Source organism: Cryptomeria japonica, unplaced genomic scaffold (genome assembly GCF_030272615.1).
Source record: "Cryptomeria japonica unplaced genomic scaffold, Sugi_1.0 HiC_scaffold_46, whole genome shotgun sequence".
Classification (NCBI taxonomy): domain Eukaryota; kingdom Viridiplantae; phylum Streptophyta; class Pinopsida; order Cupressales; family Cupressaceae; genus Cryptomeria; species Cryptomeria japonica.
This window is the reverse complement of record NW_026728868.1, coordinates 509601-523248: the sequence shown is the minus strand read 5'-3', so window position 1 is coordinate 523248 and position 13648 is coordinate 509601. Positions and strand designations below refer to the sequence as shown.

The 13648-nt window shown below is 30.9% G+C and overlaps 1 protein-coding gene across 1 annotated transcript; it reads left to right on the top strand.

The window, feature by feature from the left end:
- The first annotated feature begins 12019 nt into the window (after nucleotides 1-12019).
- LOC131862557 (putative germin-like protein 2-3) lies at nucleotides 12020-12870 on the top strand. Its single transcript, XM_059215033.1, has 2 exons — nucleotides 12020-12230; nucleotides 12338-12870. Exons 1-2 carry the CDS (start codon nucleotides 12020-12022, stop codon nucleotides 12868-12870), a joined length of 744 nt encoding a protein of 247 aa, XP_059071016.1.
- The last annotated feature ends 778 nt before the right edge of the window (nucleotides 12871-13648 follow it).

Here is a 13648-nt window from a genome sequence, read left to right as displayed (position 1 = left end):
TGTTGAATTTTGATAATTGAAACAATTAATTTAATTTTAAAAATTAGGGATCTTTTAAGTAACCTCTTAATTTTTTTTAAAAAATTTAAATTTGAATTTTTCCAAAAGAGAATTAAATTTAAAATTAGGGTCTTATAGAAAGAACCACTAAATTTAAAATTTAAAAATAGATCTAATATTTGAATATTGAAAATTTGGAAAATGCACAAAATTAATTTAAATTCAGAAATTAGGGTTTTTAAAAGTAACCACTTAATTTTAAAATTTGAATTTGAATTTGATATTTGATCCAAGATTGAAATTTTGAATTTGAATTTGGATTAACAACAAATTTAAAGAGGTAAATTCAAGATTTAAACAACCTGCAAGTTCAATTTTAAGGTTTTAAAAATTAGGGTCTTAATTTTAAAAATTAATTGTGAAATTTTACTTGTAGATGAAAATTTGAATTTGGAAATTGAACGAATTCTCAGATCTAAAATAATTAATCCAAATTAAGAAAATCAAAAGCTCAATTTTAAAAATAAAAATTAGGGTTTTAATGAAATTAACCTCTAAATGTTTAAAATTTGCAAGAAAATCAAACTTGTAAATGAAAATTTGAAATTTAAATTGCATACACTCAGATTTGAAAATAAAAATATGAATTTATGGTGTAAGGAGTCGGGTTCACCAAAATGTAAAGTTAAAAATTGGGGGCTTATTAAAGGGCAAGAATTCGACCTACCTAAACAACCAAATATACGAGAACTAACTCTTTGAAAGTGATATTGTACACTGTTGAGGAAAGAAAAGGGAAAGATTTTGACATACCTACAAAATCACTTTGGACCTATCCCTTAAAGACATGTCAAAATCATACTATCATATAATTGTGGAGGAGGAGGCCTTGGAAACCAACTTGGCTTCCATAGTGCTAGATCCCAACCTACTTATTTAAGCTTCACAGAGAAACAAGAGTGCTAAGCATGGTGAAGAGAGGATAACAATGACTATGAGATGGAGGTAAAACAAGGTAGACTGAAAGAGAAAATAAATTTATTTGGCAATAAAGATTCTCAATTTGGGGACACATTTTTCCATTTTCTTACTATCATTAAGGACCTAATTGATTTATTCTATGACTTCTCGACCTGTTTGGATGAGTATCACAATAGGCATAAGTCTAGGATGGAAAAAAATGCAACAAAGAAAAAAGAAATCAATTCAAATATGGAATGTGAAAAGAGGAAAGGAGGGTACTACTTGAGAGAACTAGAATTATAGAGTAAAATTAGTCATGAAAGAGTCAAATCCTCTTATGTGTCTCCATAACATGAAGTCTACATAGTTTTTTGCGGTTTGTTATTTTAGTAGTTTTGGGGCTATGTTGATGTAGTAACTTGTTTATTATTGAACTTCTCTATTTTAGTATTATAACTTTGGGTGTGGGACCCTCTTCCCATCTTACCTAACCAAAAACAATTTTTATCTACACTTTTTATATTACAAATCAATGTCAAATGTGGTTAAAACACATTAAAGTATAATCAAGTCATAGTATGAGGTTCTTTTGGACTATGTTGGTAGTGAAGAATTAAATTGTTATCAAATGTATGATTATGTATGTATTTTATTTCAAGTTATACTGGAAATTTTTTTTTTCTTTGACCACGTAGGAAATTTTCATAGCTAATAGAAATTGGAGTCCCCTAGGAAAATCTTAGTAATCTCAAATTCCTAGTGAATCCTTGACCTTAGTTAATGATAGGGACTAAGGTCTCTGATTTTAGTAATTGTTGTAATGTGATGTATTTTGTGTTTTAAATAAATTTTTTTTTTTTTTTTTATATTTGAGTAAGTTAGTATTTGCACCCAATTTCATCCTTATAGAAATATAGATTTTACATTTAGTAGGTTTTGGAATGACTTTTAAGTGTCGGTTTTGTCTATTTCTGAGTGTATTTAGGCCCATAATGAAACACTTATGGGATAGAGGTAAAACAAGGTAGATTGAAAGAGAAAATAAATTTATTGGGCAATATATTTTCTCAATTTGGGGACTCATTTTTTCTTAATGGATTTTTTCAATGACTTCTCAAACTATTTGACTAAGTATCACAATAGGCATAAGTCTCGGATGGAACAAAAAAGGCACAAATAAAAAAGAAAGCAAACTAAATACGGAAGGTGAAAAGAAGTAGTAAGGGTACTACTTGAGAGAACTAGAATTAAAGAATAAAATTGGTCATGAAAGAGTTGAATTCTCTTATGAGCCTCCATAGTATGAAGTGTACATATTTTTTTGTGGTTTATTATTTTGATAGTTTTGGGATTGTGTTTGTGCAGTAACTTATTTGTTTTTGAAATTCTCTATTTTAATATTATAACTTTGGGTGCAGGATCATCTTCCCACCTTATCTAATAAAAAAATAAAATTGTCTACACTTTTTATATTACAAATCGATGTCAAATGTGGTTAAAAAATATTAAAATATAATCAAGTCATAGTATGATGTTCTATTCGAATATGTTGGTAGTGAAGAATTAAATTGTTGCCAATTGTACGATTATGTGTGCATTATATTTCAAGTTATATTGGAAATAGTTATTATTTTTATTTGAGCTTGTAGGAAATTTTTATAGCTAATAGAAATTGGAGTTCCCTAACAAAATCCTATTCATTTCAAATTCCCAGTGAAGCCTTGACCTTAGTTAATGATAGGGACTAAGGTCTCTACTTTTAGTAATTGTTGTAATATGATGTATTTTGTGTTTCAAATATAGTATTAGCTTGATATCTTTTGTGTGATAGGTGTTTTTCTTGTAGGCGATTCTTGGCTCCTATGGTTGATCATGAACTTCTACAATAACAATCTATAAAATTGTTAGTTTAGTATCAATACCAATAAATATAATTTATTCGTTATTCTCTAAAACATTAGTAATAATCCAATTAATTTTTTATTGAAGTTGTTATTTCATGCAAGGTTTTCTCAAGGACTAACACAATGAGAAGTATAAGTTAAGGTGCAAGGAAAGCCTTCTTTGAATTATCAACATATCGGTAAATTTAAGCTAATATTATTTAAGTATGGCCTAGCTCAAACAAAACTTTTCTAAAATATTTAACAAATTTACTCCTTGAATATATTAATTCATTAAATTAATCAACAAATATTAAAGAGGAAAATGAGAGTTTCACTTGGCATTATGGTTTATATATTTCAAAATGGGTTACATTGGTGAAGTCTTTATTAGCATCTAAATGAAGTTCAAAGTTCGCACGTAGAAAACTAATTAAATAGATGGGATAAAAAAAATTTCATGTATCCTTAGGAAACTTAAGCTTGGAATCTAGATTGGAGGAATCCTAATACCACCTTTTTTCTTCATGCGTAACAAGGGAAATAGAAATTTTGTTGGATAAATATTTATTTAAAGTTAGGAACTCGAGTAATTTAGAGAAATAATCTCCTAAAAGAGTGTGGTTATTGAAAAAAATTAGTTAGTTCAACTAGAATCTATCAATTAGTTCTTAGGTGCTAATTAAAGTATCAATCATGAATTAATGATAGGTGATTACTTTTTTAAATGCACATAGACCATGGAATTTTACTTTTTGAGATAATTCTATATTAAGAGTCTTACCATGAAGAATGAACAGTGTGCTCCTTATATAGGAACCCCAAGAAAATATGGCCTTTTCCATCGTTCCTATGAGAAGTTTGTATGATCAAGATGCTAAAACCCATTAGAATTTAATGATAGAGTGAGTGGTATAGAATATAGGTAGTGTGTTGGCTATGACATCACACATGTGATGTCCACAAGTGTGCATAGTCGGACATCATGTTGTCAAGATATATGTAGACGTTTTGGTAAGTTTCTTGTTATTTTTTTTTTAAATAGCCTATGCCTATATCAATTAATGAAAATTACGAGAATCAATCCTTTTACTATTGTGATTTAAATTCTTACATATTGCGTAGTTCATTTCTGTATAATAAAATTTATAGATGTATAATGTGAAATTTACTCATATATAATTATAAGGATAAATCATTAGTCTAAGATAATTTCTAAAGGATAAATGAATTAATTTGTATCTAAACTCACATGGGCCATCTATATTTTAATAATTCACTTAAATTATGTTCTTAGAGTTGTAGTGTGATTCGAATATCCTAGTTTGACCTATTAGATCTTCAGCCTATTGATCTAGAAATTTTAATATCTTAATCCTTACAATCTTTTAAATACCATAGATTTCAACATTATAATTCATAGGATTCTATATTTTGTATCGTCAATCTCTAATTTATCAATCAGTTTGTTCTCTAGTTAAATTTCACATTTTAAAAATTCAAACCCAGGGGAATTGAGAGCTATACTTAGTAAAACATAGGTTAATTTAATATGGTATATATATAACACAAAAAATACACTAATGCAGAAATAACAAAAGTATACATAACACAACAAATTAATTTGATTATACAAAAACAAAAGATTAACAAACTATAAAGTTTCTTAACAGTTTTTTTAGGTCTTGAACTTAGGATGCTAGCATGCTGCGTGGATGTTTGTGCTTCATTGTTGTCTATACAAATGATGAGCTAGAAAACAACCAAAAGGTGTCCTGAATCCGCTCTACACTCTTTGAACTTGTTCTCTTTATTTAGCTATTAGTATAGTGTCTATTGAAGTCTCTGAAGTTTACACATAGTTTGATTTCTCTGTTCTTCTTTCTTATACAAACAAGATTGACCACCCATGAGGAATGTTTGATAGGGAAAATGATAGCATCCTCTATGAGTTTGGTTAATTGTTTTCTCATCAAGAGCTCTATTTTGGGATTTATTGGCCTTTCTATTTGTCAAACTAGTTTAATTCTATAGTGTGTTGGGCTAAGGTAGGGTCAAACCCCATTAAATCTTCATAGGTCCAAGTAAATATATCATCGTACTTTGACAAAGTTAAAATAAATATTTCTTGTTTAGCTATAGAGCATACCTTTCCAAATTTCAGTGACCTACCTTTAGCAACCACCAAACTCTTATAGCCACGTTTCTTTATAGAAAAGTTCATATTCTTGTTGTTTAGGTGGTTGTCCAAGTTAAAAATACCTTCTAAGCTAACTAGACCTTTCAATAGGTTGCTGGAATTGAGATACATAATCTGATTTCCATATTGGTCTTGTGGCATAGAATGATTTTTTGCAAAAATTTCCACTTCAGTTTACAACGAATTAAAAATCATTTGATCACTTTCAAATACCTACCAATTTAAAATTAGGGTCTTGTAGAAAGAACCACTAAACTTAAAATTTTAAAACAGAGATCTAATATTGGAATTTTGAAAATTTGGAAAATGCATAAAATTAATTTAAATTCAAAAATTAGGGTTTTTTTAAGTAACCACTTAATTTTAAAATTTAAATTTCAATTAGATATTTGATCCAAGATTGAAATTTTGAATTTGAATTAGGATTAACAACACATTTAAAGAGGGAAATTCAAGATTTAAACAACCTGCAAGTCCAATTTTTAAGGTTTTAAAAATTAGGTTTTTTTTTAAATTAACCACTTAAATTTTAAAATTTAATTGTGAAATTTGACTTGTAGATGAAAATTTGAATTTGCAACTTGAACGAATTCTCAGATCTAAAATAATTAATCCAAATTAAGAATATCAAAAGCTCAATTTTAAAAATAAAAATTAGGGTTTTAATGAAATTAATCTTTAAATGTTTAAAATTTGCAAGAAAATCATACTTGTAAATAAAAATTTGAAATTTAAATTCCATACACTCAGATTTGAAAACAAAAATATGAATTAATGGTGTGAGGAATCGGGTTCACCAAAATGTAAAGTTAAAAATTGGGGGCTTAGCAAAGGGAACGAATTTGACCTACCTAAACAACCAAATATATGAGAACTAACAATTTGAAAGTGATATTGTACTCTGTTGAGGAAAGCAAAGGGAAAGAATTTGACATACCTAACAAATCACTCTGGACCTATCCCTTCAAGACATCTCTAAATCATACTATCATATCATTGTGGAGGAGGAGGCCTTGGAAACCAACTTGGCTTCAATAGTGTTAGATCTCACCCTACTTATTTAAACTTCACAAAGAAAGAAGAGTTCTAAGCATAGTGAAGAGAGGATAACAATGACTTTGAGATGGAGGTAAAACAAGGTAGACTGAAAGAGAAAATAAATTTATTTGGCAATAGAGATTCTCAATTTGGGGAAACATTTTTCCATTTTCTTAATATCATTAAGGACAGGTAATGGATTTATTATATGACTTATCGACCTATTTGGATGAGTATCACAATAGGCTTAAGTCTAGGATGGAAAAAAAGTGCAACAAAGAAAAAAGAAATCAAATCAAATATGGAATGTGAAAGGAGGAAAGGAGGGTACTACTTGAAAGAACTAGAATTACAGAGTCAAATTAGTCATGAAAGAGTCAAATCCTCTTATGTGTCTCCATAACATGAAGTCTACATAGTTTTTTGCGGTTTTTTATTTTGGTAGTTTTGGGGCTATGTTGGTGCAGTAACTTGTTTGTTATTGAACTTCTTTATTTTAGTATTCTAACTTTGGGTGTGGGACCCTCTTCCCACCTTATCTAACCAAAAACAAATTATATCTACACTTTTTGTATTACAAATCAATGTCAGATGTGGTTAAAAAACATTAAAGTATAATCAAGTCATAGTATGATGTTCTATTGGACTATGTTGGTAGTGAAGAATTAAATTGCTATCAAATGTATGATTATGTGTGTATTTTATTTCAACTTATATTGGAAATAAATAAAAAATTCTTTGAGTGCATAGGAAATTTTCATAGCTAATAGAAATTGGAGTTCCCTAAGAAAATCCTAGTCATTTCAAATTCCTAGTGAAGCCTTGACCTTAGTTAATGATAGGGACTAAGGTCTCTGATTTTAGTAATTGTTGTAATGTGATGTATTTTGTGTTTTAAATAATATATTTTTTTATTTTGATATTTGAGTAAGTTAGTATTTGCACCCAATGGCATCCTTACAGAAATATAGATTTTACATTTAGTAGGTTTTGGAATGACTTTTAAGTGTTTGTTTCATCTATTTCTGAGTGTATTTAGGGCCATAATGAAACACTTACGAGATAGAGGTAAAACGAGGTAGACTGAAAGAGAAAATAAATTTATTGGGCAATAGATTTTCTCAATTTGGGGACTCATTTTTTCATTTTCTTACTATCATTAAGGACCTAATGGATTTGTTCAATGACTTCTTAAACTATTTGACTAATTATCGCAATAGGCATAAGTCTAGGATGGAACAAAAAAGGAACAAAGAAAAAAGAAACCAAACTAAATACAGAAGGTGAAAAGAAGAAACAAGGGTACTACTTGAGAGAACTAGAATTAAAGAATAAAATTGGTCATGAAAGAGTTGAATTCTCTTATGAGCCTCCATAATATGGAGTCTACATATTTTTTTGTGGTTTGTTATTTTGATAGTTTTGGGGTTGTGTTTGTGCAGTAACTTATTTGGTTTTGAACTTCTCTATTTTAATATTCTAACTTTGGGTGCGGGGACCGTCTTCCCACCTTATCTAATAAAAAAAATAATAATAATATCTACACTTTTTATATTACAAATCAATGTCAAATGTGGTTAAAAAACATTTAAATATAATCAAGTCATAGTATGATGTTCTATTGGAATATGTTGGTAGTTAAGAATTAAATTGTTGCCAATTGTATGATTATGTGTGCATTTTTTTTCAAGTTATATTGGAATAAATTATTATTTTTAGCTGAGCATGTGGGAAATTTTCATAGCTATTAGAAATTGGAGTTCCCTAAGAAAATCCTATTCATTTCAAATTCCTGGTGAAGCCTTGACCTTAGTTAATGATAGGGACTAAGGTCTCTAATTTTAGTAATTGTTGTAATATGATGTATTTTCTGTTTTAAATATATTTATATTTTATTTTTATATATGAGTAAGTTAGTATTTGCACCTAGTTGCATCCTTATAGAAAGATAGATTTTACATTGAGCGGGTTTTCGAATAACTTTAACGTGTCTATTTCATCTATTTCTGAGTCTATTTAGGCCCAAAATGAAACACTTATGAGTTCGGTACCTTTTTGGGGAATTAAACCATGGGCTTCTGTCATCATTTGATCATGTCCAAGTCTCTTAGAAAAAAAGGTGTCAAAAGTCTAACTTGTGGGCGATAGTAAGTAAATTACCACTTCCAAATCCACTCCAACAATTTTATTAATGGGATTTTGCATGCCTCACACATATGAGTGGATCAAAAAGATCCTCTTGGGGAAGAGTATACAATATTATTCCTCTCGTCCTAATGCTCTCACATGTAGAAGCATTTGTGATATCCACATACCCTTAGGGTTTGGTGTGAAGGGGGAGAGAGGAGGTGGATGAGATCCATGTGGTGCATCGTGATCAGAGGAGGGGAGGTCATATGACACATATTACATATACCATTCTTAGACTCTTTGTATGTCTTATTATTTTATTTTTTGGCTCTATCTTTTTGGAGTTTTTGGGAGGCTTTGTGCAAGGAGTCAAAAGAGTCTTTGAGAAATATCTATCAAACCCTCCTGATCTAGTAAGGAAATATTTTGATATGATTCATTCCTTAGAATGCTATATTTCATTTTGTTGTAAATATTTTATTGGAGGCTTTTGATTTAATTTTTAAATTTCATCTTTTTATATATTTTCTTATGTCAATGACATGTGTGAGAGGTTTTAGGCTCTCCCATATTGATGAGAGAAACTCATGTGTAGGGTGAAGGATATGTGGAACCTCTAAGGGAATGGTTTTTTTCTCATTGAGAAGCAGATTTCTTGGGTTATGAGTATCCTTGATTCTTTTGGAAAATCTGTGGAAAAATTGTTTGGTATATTTTAAAAGGGTTGTGAAGTATATGGTGTTTGGATTCCCTTAATGGAGTTTACATGTGCATGGGAGTATTTGCATTGGGCAATAATATTTTGTCATAGGCCTCTTACCTTGGGGCTTGGTTGTGAGAAATACCAAATGTTGGAAGGTGAGCTCTCCCTTAGCTTGTTTTAAAAAAAACTATGTTTTGTAACCTTTCTTGTTGAGTCAAATTTGGGTGCTACCTTGATAGTGGAATAAAAAATATTCATTTTCACATTTGGGTTTAGAATTTTTATTGGACTTTTGAAATGGGTTGGAGTAAGTTGTTAATTTTTTTATCAAATGGGGTCCCTTGTAATGTTGTGTATATCAAGTTGATAAATGATGATGTTGTTGTGTTTAGAAGTGATTTTGATTTTAGTTTTCTAAAAATATACATATTGTTTAAGGATTGAGTTTGTTTGAGAAATAACTTATTGCTTGTGGTAATTTGCATTTCATACATTTAAAAGTTATTGATATTTGATGAACAAAGTAAATTTATTAGTAATTATTGGTTAAATTATCATTAAGAGTATGAAATTTCCATTCACTTGTCTTAATATTTTTAGTTAATAAAGTGAAGGGGGATGTTTTATCACGCAAATATTATTCTCTTTGTTATCCTACAAAAAAAAAATCTCTAGTGAAACTTTTATTTAAAATTAAAATAGTTATTTGTAATTAGATATGTATATTCACCTATTTAAACATATATATTTTATACAAAATCTAATTTACCCCCCCCCCCGCTCTCTCTCTCTCTCTCTCTCTCCTCTCTCCTCTCTCTCCTCTCTCTCTCTCCTCTCTCTCTCTCTCTCTCTCTCTCTCTCTCTCTCTCTCTCCCTCTCCCCCTCTCTCTCTCTCTCTCTCTCTCTCTCTCTCTCTCTCTCCTCTCTCTCTCTCTCTCTCTCTCTCTCTCTCTCTCTCTTCTCTCTCTATCCTCTCTCTCTCTCCTCTCTCTCTCTCTCTCTCTCTCTCTCTCTCTCTCTCTCCCTCTCCCTCTCCCTCTCTCTCTCTCTCTCTCTCTCTCTCTCTCTCTCTCTCCTCTCTCTACTCTCTCTCTCACACACACACACACACACACACCACACACACTTGCAAACTTGAGTTTGGGTTTATAGTATTAGCATAATGGTTAAGGCCCATTAAGCAGGTTTAGCATGGTAATTAATTCTTTTTAATAGAATTTAATTTAATATGACTTTAGCAAATGCAAAACCTTAGGTGGAATTATAATTTTTAAATGGTGTGCTAGGTTTTATGATTTAACATGTCTTGTAATCATTTAAATGTGATGTGGCCTCTCAAATTAATTAGTCGACTGAAATAACTTAATTTATCTAATTGAGAGTGAATGGTAATTAATTAAATTAAATTGAAATCAAAGTGTAGTATACTTTTATTTCAAAAATTTGGTTTTAATAGAAAATAAAATATCAGCTTAGAATTGAGAAAATTTACTCTTTATTTTGTTTTAATTTAGTTTATTTGGACTCTTTAGAAGAATAAACTTTCGTTGTGCCTAATATTTAATTTTCAAAAATAGTATATTTACTTATTAAAAATATTCCATAGAAAATTATCATTTATTTGTCTGCTGCATTTAATCTCTTTATATATCATTAGTAATTAATAAAAATTTATATATAATTTAGCTTACTTATGGTTTACTTAGCTATAGGTGTTAGCTCACGCCATAGAGGCCCAACCAATTCACTACCAATTAGGAATTAGAGGGAATGTTACCTTGAGGAGTTCCTCCATTGAGACATGTTGCATAAGGATTCCAAATCTCAATCACGTTATCATCCTTGTTTTACATTTTGCGAAATGAGTTCCATAACGCCCACTCATCGTATTCCTTTTCTCACCTCGTCTAGCATGATTCCTATAACATTGAGTATGTAACATATACGTGCACATGCTATGATGAATTTGCCTTGTACACCAAGTTCATCATTTACACAACCCATTCTCTTATTTATTTATTTTACTCTTGTAGCCAAATTCTATAATTAATATGAATCCTTAATATTACAAGCTAAAAATATTAATGATAATTTAAAACTATTCTTTGTTTTTAAGGCTCACGAATATAACACACCTAATTTTATAATAAAATTGAGATTATCCTACCCGAGCGTAAAAAGGTTTTCGGGAAAGATGCAATATAAAGCATGGATGGACGGTGTTTGTGTCAACATCCAACTCGAAAATAAATATGAAAGAAAATTTCCTCTTTTACCAATTCTGAGACGGTTGTGAAAAATGTATATATTACTTCCTTTGAAGAAGGCCATCGTTTATTTAGTGGTGTGTGTATAATTCTTTCTTGTGGCAATATAATTATCGTATGACCCACATATTCATTCGTATCCTTTGCCTTTTAGAGTTTTTCATTAGCATGTGCATGTTAGAACCCTTTGGATTTTGGGAAGAATTATGTTTTTCAAAATAATGGATGGTGTATATGCTTTTGCATGTGTCATTCATTTGATATTGGGTTCCCCATGGTAGAACCCTTCTAAGTAAATCTAGAATCACATCCAAACTAGCACCTTCTCAATTACACTAGCAACTATTCTAAAGTGACATCTAATGATTTGGAAACTATCAACCTTCCTTGCTCAAACTAGACCTTTTCTTCAATAATACTAATGCAAGAGTTGTTTATAGATTATTTTCCTCTCGAATATATTTTACTAATTTTTCAATTCAATAACTACCTAGCATGACTCTCTCCATCTCATTTCTTGCACATGTAACACTCACCCTCACATCATTGATAATTTCCTTTTTGGCGAATTCGCTGGCGGTTAAGAATAATCTAATATTATTTTCTTAGAATTTGCTGATCTTTCCGATATAGTGATAACGATTCCACACTACCGAAAGAGTTTGCGACAATATCAACAATATCAAAAGTATAAGGAGACTACGTCTACGGTAGTTTGGGTAACTGTATGTCGTAGGACTTACGTACTCACTCTGCAAATATACGATAATTAACTGATCACATCGACAAGAATTAGTCCTCGCAGAGTAGTTAATTTTCCCGCTATATAATAGACATGTTATGGGCTTGTAATACACAATTCGACTACACATTCATATCCCGAGCTTTTCTGTCTGATTCTTCTGTGGCTCTATTTATAATGGGTAACCGCATGATCTACTTCACGTTGGGACTTTTCCTATTGATATGTTGTTACAGTGATAATGTCATGGCAGCGGATTCCGATCCCTTGCAAGATTTCTGCGTCGCAGACAAGGAAAGCATGGGTGAGTACATAACTTTTATATGATTTTCTTATTAGGCGAGTTGCTAACAAATTGATTAAGATAGAGTGGCGTGATATGATTTGTTGCTAACAAATTGATTAAAACAGTTAAGGTGAACGGGTTCGTTTGCAAAGATCCCAAGGATGTTTCGGCAGAGGACTTCTTCTTCGGGGGACTTGGGCAGGCAGGGAACACCGACAATGCAGTGGGCTCAAATGTAACGATGGCCAATGTTATGCAGATACCAGGCCTCAACACCTTCGGAATATCGTTGGTCCGTATCGATTACGCGGTGGGTGGAATAAATCCTCCTCACACGCACCCAAGAGCCACTGAAGTTCTTGTTTTACTGGAAGGCCAGCTTCTTGTGGGTTTCATTGACACCACCAACAAGTTTTTCAGCAAAACGTTGGAGAAGGGAGATGTGTTTGTGTTTCCAAAGGCACTTGTGCATTTCCAGCAGAATGTGGGGCATGAAAATGCGGTGGCCATAGCTGCATTGAGCAGCCAGCTTCCGGGAGCTCAGACAATCGCCAACTCTCTGTTTGCAGCGGATCCTCCTCTCCCAGATTCCGTATTGGCCAAGGCCTTCCGCATCACCCAAGAGCTTGTCGATTTCATTCAGAAGAAATTTGCATAAGAATTTGCATCACCCAAGAGCTTGTCGATTACATTCGGGCCAAATTCCTCTAAGATTCTCAACCTGAATTCGCTGTGGTCTATTAAATAAAACGTGGGAAGACCATCTTTGTCATTTTTTTCTTTTCCTGAATAAAATAAATCTGTTTAATCTCGTTATTTCTCTGCTGATGTATTATTTATAGCATCGATTTTCAACATATATAACTCAAGAGTAAATTTCAAACTTTAATAATTATGCTAATATTTCTAATTAATAATTTATTGATAACATGTTAAAGAATAAATCAAATGAAATAGATGGGATTCAAGGTATGCATCACAATTCATCTTTTTATCCGTGCTCACCTTTCAAAGCTATGTCTCCCATTCATCACCATCGTACATTATTTATACATTTTACAAGTATCCTTAGGTAAACATTTGGAATGGTAAAGGCATTGCATTACTACACTATGATTCTTTAATGATAAGATTTTGTATTATGTGTATTACAATAATCTTATTGAATAAAATTCAAAAATCAAACTGAACGAATTTTTGCTTGAATGGCTCTCCTCGTTATCTCATGGTCCCCATACACTCATTTGAAATTAGATATCACATTTTACGTCATTTTAGTAATAATATTTTCGTAAGAGTAATTATCTTTGATTTTTTAGAATGCAGAAGAGAATATAATACTAAAATTCATTATTATTCAATGCACTTTCAATCTTTGTATACTAAAATATACACAGGTCCAACTAATCGACAATGAATTTTATAAATTATTCAAA

Bases quoted from the DNA above. Each gene is read 5' to 3' on its own strand.
- LOC131862557 (XM_059215033.1), top strand. From the start codon at position 12,020: ATGTTATGGGCTTGTAATACACAATTCGACTACACATTCATATCCCGA. The intron at 12,231-12,337 runs GTGAGTACATAA...TGATTAAAACAG, and splicing joins CGCAGACAAGGAAAGCATGG to TTAAGGTGAACGGGTTCGTT.